Below are 19,440 nucleotides of genomic sequence, written 5' to 3' on the forward strand. Positions count from 1 at the left end.
GGCTCACAGGGCTGCGAGCAAAACTGCACGTTGTTACCGTAGTAACGGTAATACTGCACACCGTTACCGTAGGAACAGTAATATTGCACGATGCTACTGTAGTAACGGTAATACCGCAGGTTGTTACCGTAATAATGGTAATACTGCACACTGCTAGCGTAGTAACGGTAATACTGCACACTGTTAGCGTAGTAACGGTAATACTGCACACTGTTAGCGTAGTAACGGTAATACTGCACACTGTTACCGTAGTAACGGTAATACTGCACACTGTTACCGTAGTAACGGTAATACTGCACACTGTTAGCGTAGTAACGGTAATACTGCACATCGTTACCGTAGGAACAGTAATATTGCACGTTGCTACTGTAGTAACGGTAATACCGCAGGTTGTTACCGTAATAATGGTAATACTGCACACTGCTAGCGTAGTAACGGTAATACTGCACACTGCTAGCGTAGTAACGGTAATACTGCACACTGTTAGCGTAGTAACGGTAATACTGCACAATGTTAGCGTCGTAATGATAATACTGCACACTGTTAGCGTAGTAACGGTAATACTGCACACCGTTACCGTTGTAACGGTAATACTGCACACTGTTACCGTAGTAACGGTAATACTGCACACTGTTAGCGTAGTAACGGTAATACTGCACACTGTTAGCGTAGTAACGGTAATACTGCACACTGTTACCGTAGTAATGATAATAGTGTGCAGGCCGCGTTATTCCTAGAATAACGCGGCCAATTGAATTGGGCCCATAGACTGAGAATGATCTTTATCTAATATGATATGACTTTTGTGTTATTATTCACCCTACAAATAACCCTCACCTTCCCTGCTTTGTAGTGTACTACAGCAGATTTTGGGTTTATGTATCATTAAATTATATACAGAACAAAATACATTGTTGAAATAATCTTCACTTTAACTATGGAAACTATGGCACACCTATTTGTATGGCAATATATAAGCCCAAAACCTCCGAATGCTGGGAATAGTCTCGCCAGCGGACAACTGCCCACACGTTGGGATATTCTCAGATATCAGAGTCTGCACTATGTAATAAGTGGGCTGTATAGGTTGTGCCACTGGTGTACATACCTGATAATTGAGCAGTTAAAAGAGTTGTCTGGCTGCAGCTTAATTTATTGACTTGTATAGGTCCTCCTGTATCTTTTGTTATATACCTTGCTTTATCTTTTGTAGCTTTCTTTTGTTTTGTTTTTTATAGTGTATTTATAATTTTATTATAATCACCCTGGTGTATAATACAGCTCTGCTGTGCTCTCTGCAGTGGACACTGTCGCACAGTGGGGAGGACCATGAAAAAGGTGAAGGGCTACAAGTACGGCCCTCCAGCCTTCAAAGGGGCCGCACAGAGGAAGGCGAGAGATTGCTATGTAGAGGAGGTCATGTGACGTGGAAGTCGGCTGCTTGCGATCTGATAAGATCGGGATCAGCCAGTTGGGAGGCCGCAGGTGAAGGCTCTGGGGGTCACAGGTGATGGCTCGGTAGGCCGCCACTACTATTGCATCTAGAGATCAGGATTTGTGTTGTATTCCAGGACAACGAAAATAAGCAACATTCCCTGATTATAGAAATGTTTGGCTGAAAAGCAGAGAAGGCAGTTAAAAGATACAGCAGTGCATTTAGTAAATGGTGTTTGTACAAGCCAATACATTAATGTCATTTGCAGATTGAAAAACCCTTTAACACTGAGGCATTATGAACGCTGCGACCCATTTAAGTCGCTAGTTCCTAGTGCAGTGCTAGGCGGAGTACTGGATTAGCCCACAAACTGGTCGCCCCCACTGTGTGTAGGCGACATGTGCACATTAAGTTCTTTTTAGATTTGTATTTGCATGAAAAGAATTCTTTCAATTCCCTTAACAAAGGTTTTAGGTGACTTTTGAATGACTGGAAATTATTGTGTGGTTCTTAATGTGTGAATGATTTATTGTATGCTGGTTAAACTACATCTGCAGTACAGCTGATACTGATCAACTTTTTTTTGTTTTGATTTAATTTATGGTGTTTAAATATTATTACAACGATGGCAAAATCAGCATCTTGCATTGTAACGAGACTACTGTCTCTACCACTGCAAAGGAAGCAGAATGACAGAACTATCATTGTGGTTGGGGAAAAAAACAGAAATTCAGGAATTCTAGCATTGTCTGGGGCAGATAATAGGATATGCAATACTTGATGTGCCATGACTCATCTGATGTCATGTCTGAAGGATTTAAAGCTTATACAAACCCTATCGCTTGTACTGTTGTACAGCCGCAGTTCCTTCAATGAGCCCCTCCAGGTTTCCATAAAATGTAAGCTGTATCTGTGTTAGGTAAAAGATTATAGATCTTGTACAAGTCCTGATAATTAGGTACACCTGCCCACATGTACATGTTTGGTGGAGAGCTCCCCTACCCAAACCCTACTGAGCTTACAGCGCTAGACTCTCGCTGTATTACCTGTTCAAACACAGCTCCTGAATGGATTAGCCCTGAGTCCTGTCACTCTTTACTTACTGAGCGGTAGTTTGGATCAGGATCCTGTTGTTCGTTCTATCCTGACTCTCAGGGCTGGTAGTGACTAGCTGCAAGTTAGTAACGGTGGGGGGAGAGTATCTAGGGGTGGTGTGCCAAACCAGCGAGGATTGTACAAAAGTTACTGCCTCAAAACAATGGTTAACCAATCATCACGGGCACACCACACAGTCGTTAACCAAGGCTTATAGCAGCTACACTGATCTGTTCTGCTGGGTACTTGGATGTCCACAGACGTGTGCCAGCGACGCCCTCTTGCATCATTTGGAATTTCTTGTATTTGATGTCATCTGACCAATATCACCCAAAGTTTTTAATATTTTATCCAAAGTGCAGTCTTGAGATCAAAAACCAGACTGGCTTGGCCTTGACCTCTGTTTGTGACCTTGACCTAAAACGTACCACCTGACTGAACCTTACCACGCCATCTAACCTGGTCTTTGCAAGTATCTTAATAATACCTCCTACCTCTCTCATGTCCGTCATAATGCCTCCTACCTCTCTCATGTCCGTCATAATGCCACCTACCTCTCTCATGTCCGTCATAATGCCACCTACCTCTCTCATGTCCGTCATAATGCCTCCTACCTCTCTCATGTCCGTCATAATGCCTCCTACCTCTCTCATGTCCGCCATAATGCCTCCTACCTCTCTCATGTCCGTCATAATGCCTCCTACCTCTCTCATGTCCGTCATAATGCCTCCTACCTCTCTCATGTCCGTCATAATGCCTCCTACCTCTCTCATGTCCGTCATAATGCCTCCTACCTCTCTCATGTCCGTCATAATACCTCCAACCTCTCTCATGTCCTTCATAATACCTCCTACCTCTCTCATGTCCATCATAATACCTCCAACCTCTCTCATGTCCATCATAATACCTCCAACCTCTCCGATGTCCATTTTCTTACTGAACTAACCAAATGTTTGTGAGCTAATTAGAACTTTCTTCACAACACAAACCCAATTGACTTAAACTGAAAGTCCAACCTTCAATGGAAACTAGATACAGATAAACACCAAACCAATGCCATCCCGAGTTCTCTTAGTGTGCATACTCTGTGTGACTCATGCCATCTGAAAGAATATATCATTATCAATAACAATATGCTACCTGTAAAGAATAGAAATGTTAGCGTTAAGGTGTTACTAATTAATACTAATTAATATATCCTATATAACATAAAAATATTCACTAATGACTGAACAGAATTTGCTTGGGAAATAAAGCACCTTTGGTTTTTCAAGACATTCAACAGCGCTCTTTCCTATTTTGCAGCCCACAAATCAGGAATATATTATATGTTAATTTTTTTGTTTGTTTGTTTTTAATGAACTAAAACAAACTGTATGTACAGACTCTTTGCGTTAGGGACACCATGATCCTTACTTCATGTTCAGTTTGCACTCGTCTCTCCGCATTGTGAAAAGAATGCAACTTGGTGATGGGCGCCTGTCTGTTACTACCTCTAAAATATGTTTTCTTTATATATGTGCCCTTTAAATAAAACCTTCATATTTCAAGACAATCAGCAATCAGGATAGCTCTCTGGACAGAATATAGCTGCTTTCCATGTGGTAAGACGTCAGAAACTTTTTTATTTAGCAAACATCTGCAACGGGGTTCAGGCCAGGGTTAGAACACACATGCTATGGAATTGGTTGGGTCCCTAAGCACTCCGTCCTGACCCTATTTTTCAAATTTGATAAAACTGTTTTGAACTTTTTTTTCCCTCCATATGTTCCTCTGATGGTGATGTTCATAAATTATGTGCATTTTTAATCAATAAATGAATGTATATCATTGAGTAATTTATAAGCATGCACATTGTTTCACTTTGCATAACATATGTGAGGAATAAATATATATATATATATATATATATATATATATATATATATATATATATATATATATATATATATATGTATGTATATATATATATGTGTTATTTAATATATTAAAAGTAAACTTTAAGGGCCTGATTCATTAAGGATCTTAACTTGAGAAACTTCTTATTTCAGTCTCCTGGACAAAACCATGTTAGAATGCAAGGGGTGCAAATTAGTGTTCTGTTTTGCACATAAGTTAAATACTGACTGTTTTTCATGTAGCACACAAATACTTGATAGCTTATTTGTATACTGAAATTTAAAGTTGATATTTGTGTGCTGCATGAAAAAACAGTCAGTATTTAACTTATGTGCAAAACAGAATACTAATTTGCACCCCTTGCATTCTAACATGGTTTTGTCCAGGAGACTGAAATAAGAAGTTTCTCAAGTTAAGATCCTTAATGAATCAGGCCCTAAATTTGAGCATGATGAATCCATTTCATATAGTGATTATAATCTAGCAATAAGATGGTACCGGCTGGTCAAGATCTGTTTGTGGATTGTAAATAGGATGCAACTTTTTCTCCCTGTGCAAAATTCCCTAAATTTTACCCTGCAAATTAATCCAAAATTGTTAAAATTCATACCTGTAATTTTGCCTAATAGGTTTAGTGATTACAGGTTTAGAACCAAAATTGTTTGTGTGATTCCACCGTTGTGCAGTGTTAAATGATGTGAAAAAAGCCCACTTATGTCCCTTTATTAATCTTGAAATAAATAATATTATTGAGTTATGATTGAATATTATTCCAGCTTGTTGATGCATATAGGGCTGTTGTCTTCTGCAGAATGCACCATTCAGAAACTTGTTTTCCTGCTGTTTGAATGAACCTTTTTCTTCTTAATTGCTTTTTCTTTTCTCTTGGGGGTAAATGACTATACAGTGTTTATGAATTTCAATACCTACATTTTATGAGAATGCAACATTATTCAATTGGGTTAATTATCTCTGTACCAGCACAACCACAATTACTACATTAGCTAGAAACTGGGAGGCTCTTGCTTTCTGTTTATCCTATACTAAATCTAAACACTACTTGCCCCAACATCTCTAATGGGCAAAGATGGAGACTTAAAGGTGTTTCCCTATCAATGGGAGTTGCCCCAACCCCACCACCCCCTACCTGAACTTAGACCAATTCATCTGATGATTCCCTTCCCCTTGGACCCCATCGGTTTGCATGGAGCAGCCGCCAGTCCCCAGTATTCATTTGTCCCAATGACAGCGGCTGGAGACTGAGCGTAACACTGTAGACCCGCTATATGAGAGGAGGCATACAACACTTGGGGTACAGCGGGTAACCAGCTTTACTGAGGCATATAAATCAGTATCTGTCATGTTGGCACCAAGAATCAGAACCCCAACCAGCCCCCCTTCCCTGTCATGGTGGAAAATCCCCCTGGGATTTGCATAAAATTAAACACTTTTTATGGCCTTTGACGAAAGATCGACCATTGAGAGCAATACTATGACATATACTATTACAATATTACAATACTATTACATATACTATTGCAATATATACAATACTATTACATATAATATGACAATACTATTACAATATAACATATACTATTTCAATATATACTATACTATTGCATATATTATTACTATATTACATATACTATTACAATCTATACAATACTATTACATATACTATTTCAATATATACAATACTATTACATATACTAATACAATATATACAATACTTTTACATATACTATTACAATATATACAATACTATTACAATATATACAATACTGTTACATATACTACTATAATCTATACAATACTATTACATATACTATTACAATATATACAATATTGTTACATATACTATTACAATATATACAATACTATTACAATATATACAATACTATTACATATACTATTACAATATATACAATACTATTACATATACTATTACAATATATACAATACTGTTACATATACTATTACAATATTACAATACTGTTACATATACTATTACAATACTGTTACATATACTATTACAATATTACAATACAATACTATTACATATACTATTACAATACTGTTACATATACTATTACAATACTGTTACATATACTATCACAATATTACAATACAATACTGTTACATATACTATTACAATACTGTTACATATACTATTACAATATTACAATACTGTTACATATACTATTACAATATTACAATACAATACTATTACATATACTATTACAATACTGTTACATATACTATTACAATATTACAATACTGTTACATATACTATTACAATACAATACTATTACATATACTATTACAATATTACAATACTATTACATATACTATTAAAATATTACAATACTATTACATATACTATTACAATATTACAATACTGTTACATATACTATTACAATAGATACAATACTGTTACATATACTATTACAATACTATTACATATACTATTACATATACTACAATACTGTTACATATACTATTACAATATTACAATACTATTACATATACTATTACAATATATACAATACTATTACATATACCAGGGTTTCCCAAACCCAGTCCTCAGAGCTCCCCAACAGTGCAGGTTTTAGCGGATCACATGTGACATAATTAGGACCACCTGTGGATCTGTTACAATGTGTCAGTCAGTAATGAATACACCTGTGCTCCAGCAAGGAGATATGTAAAACATGCACTGTTGGGGAGCCCTGAGTATTGTATATATTATCTACTATATAAAAGCCTAGTGGCGTGTGTCTGTGTGTGAAGAAAAAAAACCCAAGCTGCAGCGCCACCTGCTGGGTGAAGTTATATACTGACCTACTAAATTCTTAGTGTGTGTGGGGAAAAAACCTCAGAAAGGGCTGAAATTTGCTGCAGCGCCACCTGCTGGGCGGAGTTATACACTCGCCTACTAAATTCTTAGTGTGTGGGAAAAAACTCAGAAAGGGCTGAAATTTGGTATACTAAGATGTTTTTAATTTGTTAATTGTTAAAAGTGTTTATAAAGATTTTAAAAAAATATATATATATTTTTTGAAGAAGAAGTGACAGTTAGGAGTGGTTGGTGGTTGCCGGGGGTGACAGTGGGGAGTGGTTGGTGGTTGCCGGGGGTGACAGAGCGAGAGGAGTGTGATACTCAGGACCGCTGAGAGAGATCCCTGTGTCTGGATAGACATCTGGATAAATGTGGCGATAAAGATGAAGGATGAGGTGATGGAGAAAAATGATGAGGTGGTGACATGTGAACAAAACCACGTTAAAAAAGGGTGCTTGCGTCGGGAAGTAACGCTCTTCCCCTGAGGAGGCCTGGCCTAGCACCAAATGCATGACAAGAACCTTAAGTAGCTTGATTTGACTAGAATGCATGAGTATCATGCACGGGTTAACTTGGGTTAACTTGTAATTGTATATGTAATAGTATTGTATATATTATAATAGTATATGTCATATACTATTATAATATATACAATACTGTTACATATACTATTACAATATATACAATAATATTACATATTCTATTACAATATATACAATACTATTACATATATTAATATATAGTATATTTCGACAAACGCTTGAGTTGGTCGAAGTTGAATGGAGTTCACTCTATATTATATTAACACTCATTATTTTTTGTAACTGGTTCCTTTTGTATCTTCTATGCAGGTCTGCTACCACAGCTTGTAGGAGTTGCACCTGAAAAGGCTATTAAACTGACGGTAAGTGAACTGACACAAGCTGCAATGTTTAATCAGAAAGTGTACCAGGAAAATTGCAACTTCAAAATAAGTAGAATGCAACAAACATTTTATATGTTCTAATGTAAGAGCAGACTTTCATTATAGAACAGAGAACTTATCTACATCAAACCGCTCTTCTGTTAATAAACATTTTCCCCATAGTCCTCTCTTTTTGCACCCACTCCTAATTACCATGCCCTACATTATGCTCCACAGACTGGTACAATTTATATATGACCTCTTATTTCCTTGAATGTTAGGGTATCCATACACATTACAATTTGGTGATACAGGACCTGATTCATTAGGGCATTTTTTTTTTATTCAATTTTGATTGGATGTCATAAAAGTTCAGTGTACCAAGTGTGAGAAAATTGAAAAACAATTGATACAATTAAAATAGTTTATAGCTTGAACCTGACCACACACAGTCCAATCCTGCCTCTGGCCTAAGCACCAAGATCAATGTGCAGTTGGGCCTTATTATATACCAATATTTCAATATCGCTGCCAATATTGCACCGAGTAATATCAAATATGTTACTTGCCACTCAGCTGCCTTTCTCAGCTGTTCCTGTGATCCACAGACTCTGCTGGTCTCAGGCCTCCCTACAAGGTGCTGCCCAGTCTGTCTCCACTCCAGATATCCCTCCAAAACCAGTGTCTGGGTGCCGACATCTTGGATTCTGTCACATGCTCCCTCTGAGCCAATCAGAGTGCTGCTTCAGCTCAGCTGACCGCAGCCTCCAATCAGGGGATAGCAGTTCCTATAAAAGGATTTCCTGGAGGTCTAACCCATTGCCAGTGCAACATTGATACCTCAGACACCAACTTGGTTTCTAGTAGTCTATTTAGTTAATTCTGCCCAGACAATGCGGGTAGCAACCCAGTTTCCGTCTGGTCTCCCCTGACGAATCTGATCACAGTCTTCTTGCCAGTTTCCAGTGCCATCCATATTTAGTAGTCTACTGAACTCTCAGCAACTACCATCTGTACCAATTCTTTCTCTCCCACATGAAGGAACCTAATAAAGACACCCAGCTTTCTGCATGTAGCCATTAGTTCTGTTCCAGAGATACAACCCTGTCCGGGGACAGTCAAATCCTTAGGCGTAATAAAATAATTGCAAATAATACCATATGAAAATGCCAGTCTGGTCCGTTTTATAACTTGTTCCCTGAAGCCCAGTACTAAAATCTCACCCTGTGGACTTTTCCAATGCAATACAGGGAGTAATAAAACAATTGCACACTTAATAATAATAATAATATTTTGCAAAAGTTTCTAAGCACGCAAAAATGACCAAGACATTATATTGTGGGACAGGGATGTTGTCATGGATAGGTTAATATAAATAGATTGGTTACAGTGCAAATAAACCATTTTATTTTTAATTATGTTATATAAACTTGACAAGATCTCCAGGATACTTAAATGATTGGTTAATGGAAATACAAAAGTGACTCTTGACACATTTGAAAGCCTCGCAGTAACAACGTGGCAACTCAATCACTATTCATTATTATTGCCACAATAGTATTTGCTCATCACAAAATTGAAGAACGATATTACAATAAAGTAATGTTGGATACACATGTGCAATAACAGCCTGTGTAGTCCTAAAACTAGCACTATGCCTTAATAAACAGATTGATGAGATCATTAGCGGGCATGTTGGTAAACAAAGATGACCACTTTCGGCCTGTGTGGGTACAGTAAGTGGCAGAAGTGATTCGGACGCTAAACTTAATTGTCTAGTTCTTGTCATTGGTCCTGTCCGATTATTCCCCGACTACCTTAACACAGAAAATCAAAAAGTGCATATACCTGTTACCTGAATAGATAGTAAAGTATATAAAAGTGCCAATATTTAGCTATAAGATTCTAACAACTTTGTTGCTAGTTAATGTCTCATTTTGCTGATTCCAAAGATGATATTTTGTGAATCAGTAACCACAATACTGATATTCCATCATTTCTATTAACTTCTTATACACAGTATTTCCTCATCCCCTTCTCATTAGTGTATCGGGACAGTTTTAATCCTTTGTGTATATTTGAAACTAACAAAAAGGAAAACCCTCAATGTGAATCAATACAAGATAACTCGATAAAAACTTGTATTGTTTGATGGATTTTGTATTTGAAATGCATCAACATTATAACCACACGGCACAAGATATGTGTTTTACGCACATTTACCAAGTCTCTCAACAGAATACCTGGCTAGACTCTACTCTTATTAATAAATAAAATAATTTTATCAAATGCGACCTCAAAAATGAATTGTCTGATAGGCGTTAACACAGTTGAAAACTTACGTTCATCTCAGGATCACATTGTACTCGCAGTAGTTCATGCAGTCACATGTTTCTGTATGTTTTTTGCTTGGACAAAACTACGTCCTGTTCTGTCACTGATGCGTGTTTAAAGAATGCAGATTAAATGCACTTGGAAGCTCATCTGAATGCATATCTGATATTAAATGTGTACATAATGCAATGTGGTTTATGTGCCTTTTGTACATGCCTTCTAACATGCAGACAATCGCACATGTGTGCATAGCCTAAGGATGACAATACCAGTCATATGTTTATAATATGCAAGTTTGGTGTCCCGTAGATTTTAATGTCCGATAACCATGTCTATTTTTATAGGCACTGTGGCTTATTGGCTTTCATTTGTTATACAAAGTTATAAAAGAAAATCAACCGTATTTTTGGGCAGAATTTTGGCTACAAGATAGGCCTGCAGGGTCCATTATGTAGGGCTCCAAGGTAGATCACATCAAGCAGCGTATCTTGTTTATAGATAGCATTATAAATTATTATCTCTGTTTTTATAAAATAATGGGAGATGCCAGTAATTTGGAATAAGAAAGCACAGTGTGGATGAGAGTCTGTAAGTGTAATCATTTTGTTTACTTGTGTCCCAATTTCCTTTGTTATGTAGGTTAATGATTTTGTGCGAGACAAGTTTACTCAGCGAGACGGCTCGATTCCGTTACTGGCTGAAGTGATGGCTGGCAGCTGTGTAAGTATCTTGTGCAGTCAGAGAATGGCATGAAGAATATAGTGATGCTTTGATGACAGGCCCAATTTAATTTACTTTTACCAGGCGCTTTGCCGAAGAGCTTTCTGTTGGGTTTTTGAAAGCTGAAAATAAATCTTGTTGGCACAATGAGAGTGATATACATTAAATATTGCTCCCACAGCCAACTTTCACAAATATTGTTTTATTATTAAGTTCACCTACGCAAGGCAGCAAAAAGAAAATTGAAACATCTCTCCAAACTCCCAACTGTGCTAGTGGTGATCTGTAGTTTAGGTGCAAAATACTCTCCCCCTTGCCAAGGGCAGACACAAGTACAGGCTAGTCCCTATTTTTTTCAGCATCAGTACCAAAACATCCCACACACAGGAACAGCTTAGACCGCTAAATTATGTAAATATCTCTATAACTTCAAAATAGTAGCGTAATGCAGTTAGGGAGCCTGACACATTTTGGATTTTGTAGTGTTTAGCAATAGGGGTCTATGAGAATGGAGAAACTACTATCATGCCCTACATATGATTTGCAGCTAGAAGGTCTATGGCAGAAGTTGCATTGTTATACAGTGTGTGTAAATGATAGAACATCTTAATAAAGCTGTAAAAAATGTAGACATGACCCATATTCAGTTGTGTAGAGGCCAGACAGAATCCCAAGGGGTAAATGTATCAAGCTGAGAGTTTTCCGGCGGGTTTGAAAAACCAATCAGATAGTAGCTATCATTTATTTAGTACATTCTGCAAAATGATAGCTAGAATAAGATTGGTTGCTATAGGCAACATCTCCACTTTTCAAATCCGCCGGAAAACTCTCAGCTTGATACATTTACCCCCAAGTCTCCTTGATGAATTCCAGAAAGGATGTATGGAACAAGCCTTCAGCATAAAGTCTTATAAGATTTGTCCAGAAGCTGCTTCTTAATTTGAGTGATTGGTTGTTCTTGGGCTAATTTGTACACTTCTCCCCCAGCATCCACAATGGTAGCCATACACATGTCAGTGAATCCGATAGATCTATAAGCTCCATAGGCTCAGGAATAATTAGTGCAATCCGATGAGGAACATGCAAACACTCAATCATGGCCATCTTCCAACCGCATTTCCCTGTAACCCTGATTTACGGCATCTCACTGCTTCTCCTTAGACTGTAATGGAGTCTGTAGATAAGTAAATGGAGAACTCTGGATTGACACAAGAGAAATGGAATCTCCAACAAATCAAGTATTGTTTTTGACACATGAAGAAAATGTGGATTGAGCACTCGCAATAGCAGTGAAAATTTCACAGTATTAGGGCAGTTCCCTCATTTACACATCTCCGTATTTATCACCTTGTCTGGTTTCTGTTCCTGGATTCCCTCAGCTGCTGTGCAGCATATACATTTGTGTTGCTGCCGGATGGATTTATCACACATATGGTATAGCCCCCTGTAGATTTTTTTACCAACTTTAGTTATGCAAAGTTCAGTATGTTACAATCTCAAACAGAAAAAGATTTGAAATATATAAGCACTCATGAAAAAATAGATACCTAAACAGTATGTGTTGCAAAAATGAGTGCAAGGACATCCAAGATGTGATCTGACAATTGTTTAAGAGACTGAGGATATATAAAGAAAAGGCTGTAGTGGTTTTTCTATTTATTAAAAGAGAAGAAGGTAGGAAATATAAGATCAGGAAAGGAGGCGGTGTGGCCCGCCGCCAGGGGGGAAGAGTGAGCAGAGGAAGAGGGAAGGAGAAAGACAATGGGGGGGGGGAGGGATAGGGGAAAGGGAGGTAGGGACCAGGTAGACCGAGTCTAAGAAATTGTCAGATTATTCCGAGAGGGGCATGTAAAAATGGAAGTAGGAAGCCCACAAATCCCACACTTTGAGGAATGATTTAGAAGTGTTTTGAAGAATGCTGGTCATGTATTCCATTTTATACATGTGCCAGAGTCTGCCGATAATCACTTGAAGCATTGGAGCACTCGGTTGTTTCCATCAGTATTCCCCTTTTCAAGCTGGCCTATCCTACCACCTCCTAACCATTCTATCCATCACCTCCTCTTCCTCCTCTGCCATCTACATTTTTCTCCCAGTGGGTCCTACTGTCTCTCACCACCCCTCCCTTTAGAATGTAAGCCCTCGCGGGCAGGGTCCTCTCTACCTATTGTCCCACGTCTGTCTCCTGTCCCTCGTACGTCCTGTCACGTCTTTCGTTGCACTCTGTGTGAGTCCCCATAGCATTACTCACACTCATCTGAGCTACTGACATGTATTACCTCATCTATTTGTTACTTGCTTCTGTATCCGACGCTACGGAATCTGTGGCGCCTTATAAATAAATAATAATAATAATCAGTAGCTATTTAGCACACGGCAGTTGTAAATATGTCTAAACAGTTTGTTCTGGTGAGCAGTGGGAGGAGGAAGAACCTGGGGGAGAGGGGGACATCGAGATGTAGTAAGAGGGACACAAAGTTCTTAAGCTCCAGCCAATACGGCATTAGTTTGGGGGCAGTGCCACCATATGTGAATGAAGGAGCCGTTAGTTGGGCAACCCCTCCAGCCTCTGCTGGGTGAGTCTGGGAAAATTCCTATAGATTTGTACTAGGATCAGAAATATTATGGGAAGAACTCTGATTGTATAGGTTTACTTTACTGAAAGTTTATATTGGGTACCTTACCATTAGCATATGGTAAGGACATATCCATGATAGCACATACAGGACAACGTCTCTAGCAGAAGGACCACTGTTCTTGAGTTGAAAGTAGCCAAACATTGATAAATCAGGACAAAAACACTCCCAATTTATCCTGGTGGTAAAGTACATCACCAGTTCATTGCACTTTCTATCTCCTGCTCAACGTTCAATTACCTAAAGATGTACACCAAAGATTTAATTAATCATGAATGACTTTCTGATGCACGGCTTACTACACACACACATACACATCACCAAACATGTAGTGATATACAGGTGTTGTTGTACTTATAGAGGTTAAACAGACACTTTTTGGAGACAGTGGAAGATGTACTAGGAAACATCTACAGGGGGATTTAGATTTTACAGAGACTGCTATGAGATCTGTCCCTGTACAGAACAGACATTGGCTGTTGAATCTGCTGCATATATAACATACAGACACTTATAATCATATGGTCATTTAATCTTTGACGTGTTCCTGCATCTATCTTTAAGCTTTGGACTACGGATTCAGAAAGTGACAAGCCGGTGTCAGTTGTGCGCCTAATGCATGCATGCATTACTGTTTCTTCTGTGTAGATATTTTTGCTGGGGGAATACTAGAGATGTGTCCTTTTTAACATACAATCTTTATTGACTTCCAGTTGAGTGAAGCTGACAAGCTGGGATAAGAAAAAAACCCTCCTCACTTGGCACAGGGCTCAGGGCAGTGAGGTTAATGACCTTGCTGGTTTTTAATTCAGAGACAAATCCCCAGAGGGCCTCGGAAGGAGGCTGCGTTTAGTCTTCCGTGATTGGATCTGGCAGGCTAGTGCATACCTAGGCCTTCACCTGTCACCACACAGAGTTTGCTTTCAGTGCTCTGTGAGAGAGACACTGTTGTGGAGCATATGAGAGCAATCAATAAGAATAACATGTACCATTGACATGTACAGCAAGGACTGTGTTCTTCCCGGTAGCTTAGTGCATCTCTGCAGTCTTTGCACAGGTCTATCTAGATACAGTATAACAAGAAATGCATGAGCTGAATATATCATCCAATTGGCTCCATTCTATGATATTTACCATTATTCCTACTTATATGGATTAATAGTAAGTAGAAAGTCATAGTATGAAAGGTGAATTACACCTTACTCTTTTTTTTTTTTTTTTTTTTTGCAAATTAACTTTATTAGCTGTCTCTCTCTAATGCAATGCATTGTGTGAGGATGACTAAATATTTGCTGCAGGAAGCCTTTGGCAAAGCAGCCAGCTTGGGCATCTGATGACTAGGGGGGTATATTTACTAAACTGCGGGTTTAAAAAAAGTGGAGATGTTGCCTATAGCAACCAATCAGATTCTAGCTGTCATGTTGTAGAATGCACTAAATAAATGAAAGCTAGAATCTGATTGGTTGCTAGAGGCAACATCTCCACTTTTCCAAACCCACAGTTTAGTAAATCTAGCCCTATGACTGGGTACACACTATACAAAATTTCTCCCGTTGTGATATCCTTAACTATTTTACCAATGATTAAAAAAGTGATGATCAGCATGCTACAATTTATCTTCAGATCTGTGCTCTTCATCTGTCATAACCATTGGCTGAAAACATGGGGACTCTGCACTCTCCATAGAAATCTATAGACACTGCTTGTAGTGAGTGCATACACACTGCAGAATTGAAACAACATTGTTGACTGAGATTTTTCGTTCGGTTTAAAATCAAATGAAATGATACGATGAGCTTAGGAATGAAAACCGCTCATCTTTGCAGCGTAAACACTGATGTGATATTGAGCAAACGGTCGTTTATCATTTGATTGGCCCGATAATCATCTGAAAACACTAGTGTGCACCCAGCCTAAGTATATGGTGGATTTTATGGCCTGAGCAACCGTCTGCTACTGTGTGATGAAGCAATATCAAAGGCTGCTAGAGGTATGGTTACTTCTTTATGCCCATCAGAGATATAAGATCAGGAAATAATGTTTGTCTACCTGTGTATAATCTCATGCTTTCACTCTGTGTTTTTCTAACATGGTTTTATTGAGCAACAGATATAACTAGTGTAGCTTTAACCTTACATGTGCTGTGTAAGGTGACAGAGCTGTTTACTTCCTTGCCCCGGCTTACACAGAGCTCATGTGTTCCAGCGCTTGGTTTTATGACATTATCCCGAAAACAGTGCTGTCCAAACTCTGAACCTGAAGCTGTTTATATATTAGAGGCACAGGTAGGGGGTCTGTTATCCGGAATCAAATTACATAGAAATTCACAAACCCTATAGAGGTCACAGTGATGTACATTGGTGCTGGCCGGTGATAATGTCACACACACAGACATGATGACAGTCACAGACACTGTAAGGAGCACTGCTAAACCATTTTGTGAGGAGGTGAATGTTATGAGCAGTGTGGGGAAAGATAGGGGTGTTTTTAAATATAATTTATTATATTTTAGCTAATTAGTGGAAAAACCCTTATACTGAAAAGTCTCAAGCATTCCAGATAATATATCCCATACCTGTACATGTTTGTGGGCTGGAATATATCGGACAAAGATAAAAGTTTACAGATAAGCTGATAAGATTGTCGTTGGCACTTCTGTCTCACTTGACCTCCCAGCTGTAGGGTGCTGAATAGCATTGTATACTGATTGTATACTTATTTCTTTCCCTCCCTATTCCATACTTGCCAACATTGGAGACCATCCCCCATGAAAAACTATAACGTTGCCCATGTTTTTGGCCCGTGGCCAAATTAATTGCGTCATTAGCCCCCTGCTACACAATACCAATTTTTGCCTATCATAGCAGGGGGTGGGGCCAGGATGCCACAATTAGCCCCGCCCATTTCACCAATGAAACGGGCAGGATTTGAGAGGTTGTCCCGCTCTCCTGGGAGTCCAGGACAGCTCCCAAATATTCGTGAGTCTCCCAGACATTCCGGGAGAGTAGGTAACTATGCCCTATTCCTGTCTCCTCTAGAGGCTGTTATACAATTCACTTTTGGAGAAATCTTGATGGAATAAGACCAAGTATAATATGCTTTTAGGTAAATTATTATTATTGTTTATATAGCGTCAATCATATTACGCAGTGCTGTAGAGGATACGTAATCACTCGCATCAGTCACTGCCCCATTGCAGCTTACAGTCTAAATTCACACACACAAACTAGAACGCATTTCATCAGATGCCAATTACCCTACCAGTATGTCTTTGGACCATGGGAGGAAACCTACACAAACACAGGGAGAACATACAGTCACCACATAGATAAGGGCCATGGTTAGAATCTAACTCATGAGCTGCGAGGCAGCAATGCTAACCACTGCGCAACCATGCTGCCCATACATATTAGATCATTGCCAGTAAAAAACACATATACAATTGTTGGCAACTTTGCTGTACTGTAGCATTATCCCAGTGTAGTGTTTTCTTTAGCACACTTTATCCTATCTAGGTTACCTGAATTGAAGACTGAAAACCTGACCGTAAACTGATGCATCAGAACAGCCTAGTAATAAAATGATGAAGGATCCAGGAGTGCAGACACTTTATCTTCTCCTGACAAAGTCCCATCACCTACACAGAACATACTAATTCATTGCTGGAAGTGATGGTGATTGAGTTCTACAGATTTGATCAACCCTTTGTTCTTGAGATCATCACTGTGACATCTGTCCTGGTATTATTAGCAGAGAATATATATGAAATAAATGGCTCCCTGTAATCTGATTTCTTGTGCTTGGGAACAAGATGCAATTAAATTATCAGATGGGAACACTGCACAGACATACTCCATAAGTAATATACATGTTATGTTCTGTAATATAGCTCAGCAGTATCTCCCTGTCGTGGTTCATTTCTGTTGGTTTCCATGTGAAATTTTGGCTACAATTTAGAGGATTATTCTGGCACCTTGCAATAAATTCTGTAAGATATGTCTCCGGAAATCGTGGGGCATCTATCAGGGGGAAATATGAATCTTTATTTTTTTTTTTTTCTTCTTCTAAACTCTGCATGTTTTGGGACCTTTAAACCTAGTTAAGAGAGCCGTAGGGAACTAGTTAAGGCATTTCCTAAAATTACAGGTTCTAGATGAAGAGAGCCTAATCTCGGATAACATACATGAGTAGATAGAAGTTGAAGCGTCATGGAGGGTGACATAACCTAAATACATTTTTACAATAGCCAGTAAGAGAAGTACAGGGGGCCTCGCCCTGGGACCACACAATACTCACCCTCACTATTGTTGTAGCAGACTCTCTTTTCTCTGGCTGACAGCTGGGAGAAATTTGTAAATAAACTCAGGGCAAAGTGTCCGCACCTCCACGTAACGTTATAACGGCGCCCTAGAATCTGCTGTTTTATTTTCCGCCTTCTGTTTTCATGTGTGAATGTAACCTAATGGTTAAACGGGGCAATTGGGTACATTAGATCCAGAAAACTAAAAGTATTGTTTGAATGCTTCATAGAAAGGAGTAGGATGGGATAAACCTGCCTTATACCACCTTACTGCACGTGGCCAGTTGTAAACATCGCTCTTTTTGGCGTGTACACCATGAAAAGACGCCTACTTTATTGATGCTGCTGATTAGGCGCTACGTGTGACGTGTGCTCATATTGGGGCACACACCCATAGTGTCGATTGAGTGTCCATTTAATCCGCTGTACCCTTTGCTTAGTATTTGAGCAATAGGTTTTGTACCTACCGTTGTCCGAGCTTCTTTTTAATCCGACGTAATTGTTGGGCACCGACCCTCTTGCTTTGACCATATCGGTGGCTTGTGATCCTGGCCTAGCTTATTTATCCGTTGTTTTGTGAATCTAATATTCAACTTTTAACCTTCCCAGACCTCGGCCCTGTACTGATTATTGCCCTTCCCTGCAGCAACTGCCTAGCGGGATGAGCTTGAGGACCACCCAACAGTAAAGTCCATCACTGTCCTGCAGGGGTCCTTGGTGGAAACTGGGGTTCCTATAGGACTTGTCTCCCCAGATTAACCTGCGCCAATCACTGGCTCAGTGGGTCCACGTCTGGGACGTTTTGTAGCACAAGGGTACAGAAGCTGCTGTTACGGAATATACTGATATTCGTTCGGATTCTTTTACTTCATGACCCTAGAAAATAATATTTACAGTAAATATAAATAACACTGGACAGGACAAGGTACTATATATATTATATATATGTTGCACATTGAGTACAGTTTAGTTTATTTCAGTGTTTGCAAACAATATTAAGCTTAGTGTTGCATACAAAACTTCCTGTCAATAGTGTACAACCATAATAGATATATATTGTTTAATATTCAATATTAATTGTGCTGCCTGGGATGTGTCTTACTTCCAGAATGTGTAGTAATGCTGCCCCTACAGGCTGGAACAAAAATGACAGCTCTCCTGCTATAGACAATAAAATCTTAACTAGGGGAGGTTGTAAGTAGGAAGTTCAGATTGAGCCTTTCATTAGGGCATCCTAATGTTTGGAGGATTTGCCTTGGGTGGAATTGAAAAGGG

At 38.8% G+C, this 19,440-nt stretch overlaps 1 protein-coding gene across 1 annotated transcript in view; it reads left to right on the forward strand.

Moving 5' to 3' along the window:
- Positions 1 to 19,440, forward strand: part of SLC25A12 (solute carrier family 25 member 12) — a 99,385-nt gene that overhangs the window by 68,944 nt on the left and 11,001 nt on the right. The window contains exons 12-13 of the mRNA XM_075180643.1: positions 8,123 to 8,175; positions 11,149 to 11,229. Of these exons, the coding sequence (XP_075036744.1) occupies positions 8,123 to 8,175; positions 11,149 to 11,229 (134 nt within the window). The remainder of the gene's footprint in view (positions 1 to 8,122; positions 8,176 to 11,148; positions 11,230 to 19,440) is intronic.

The sequence above is a fragment of the Mixophyes fleayi genome, chromosome 7 (assembly GCF_038048845.1).
Source record: "Mixophyes fleayi isolate aMixFle1 chromosome 7, aMixFle1.hap1, whole genome shotgun sequence".
Classification (NCBI taxonomy): Eukaryota; Metazoa; Chordata; class Amphibia; order Anura; family Limnodynastidae; genus Mixophyes; species Mixophyes fleayi.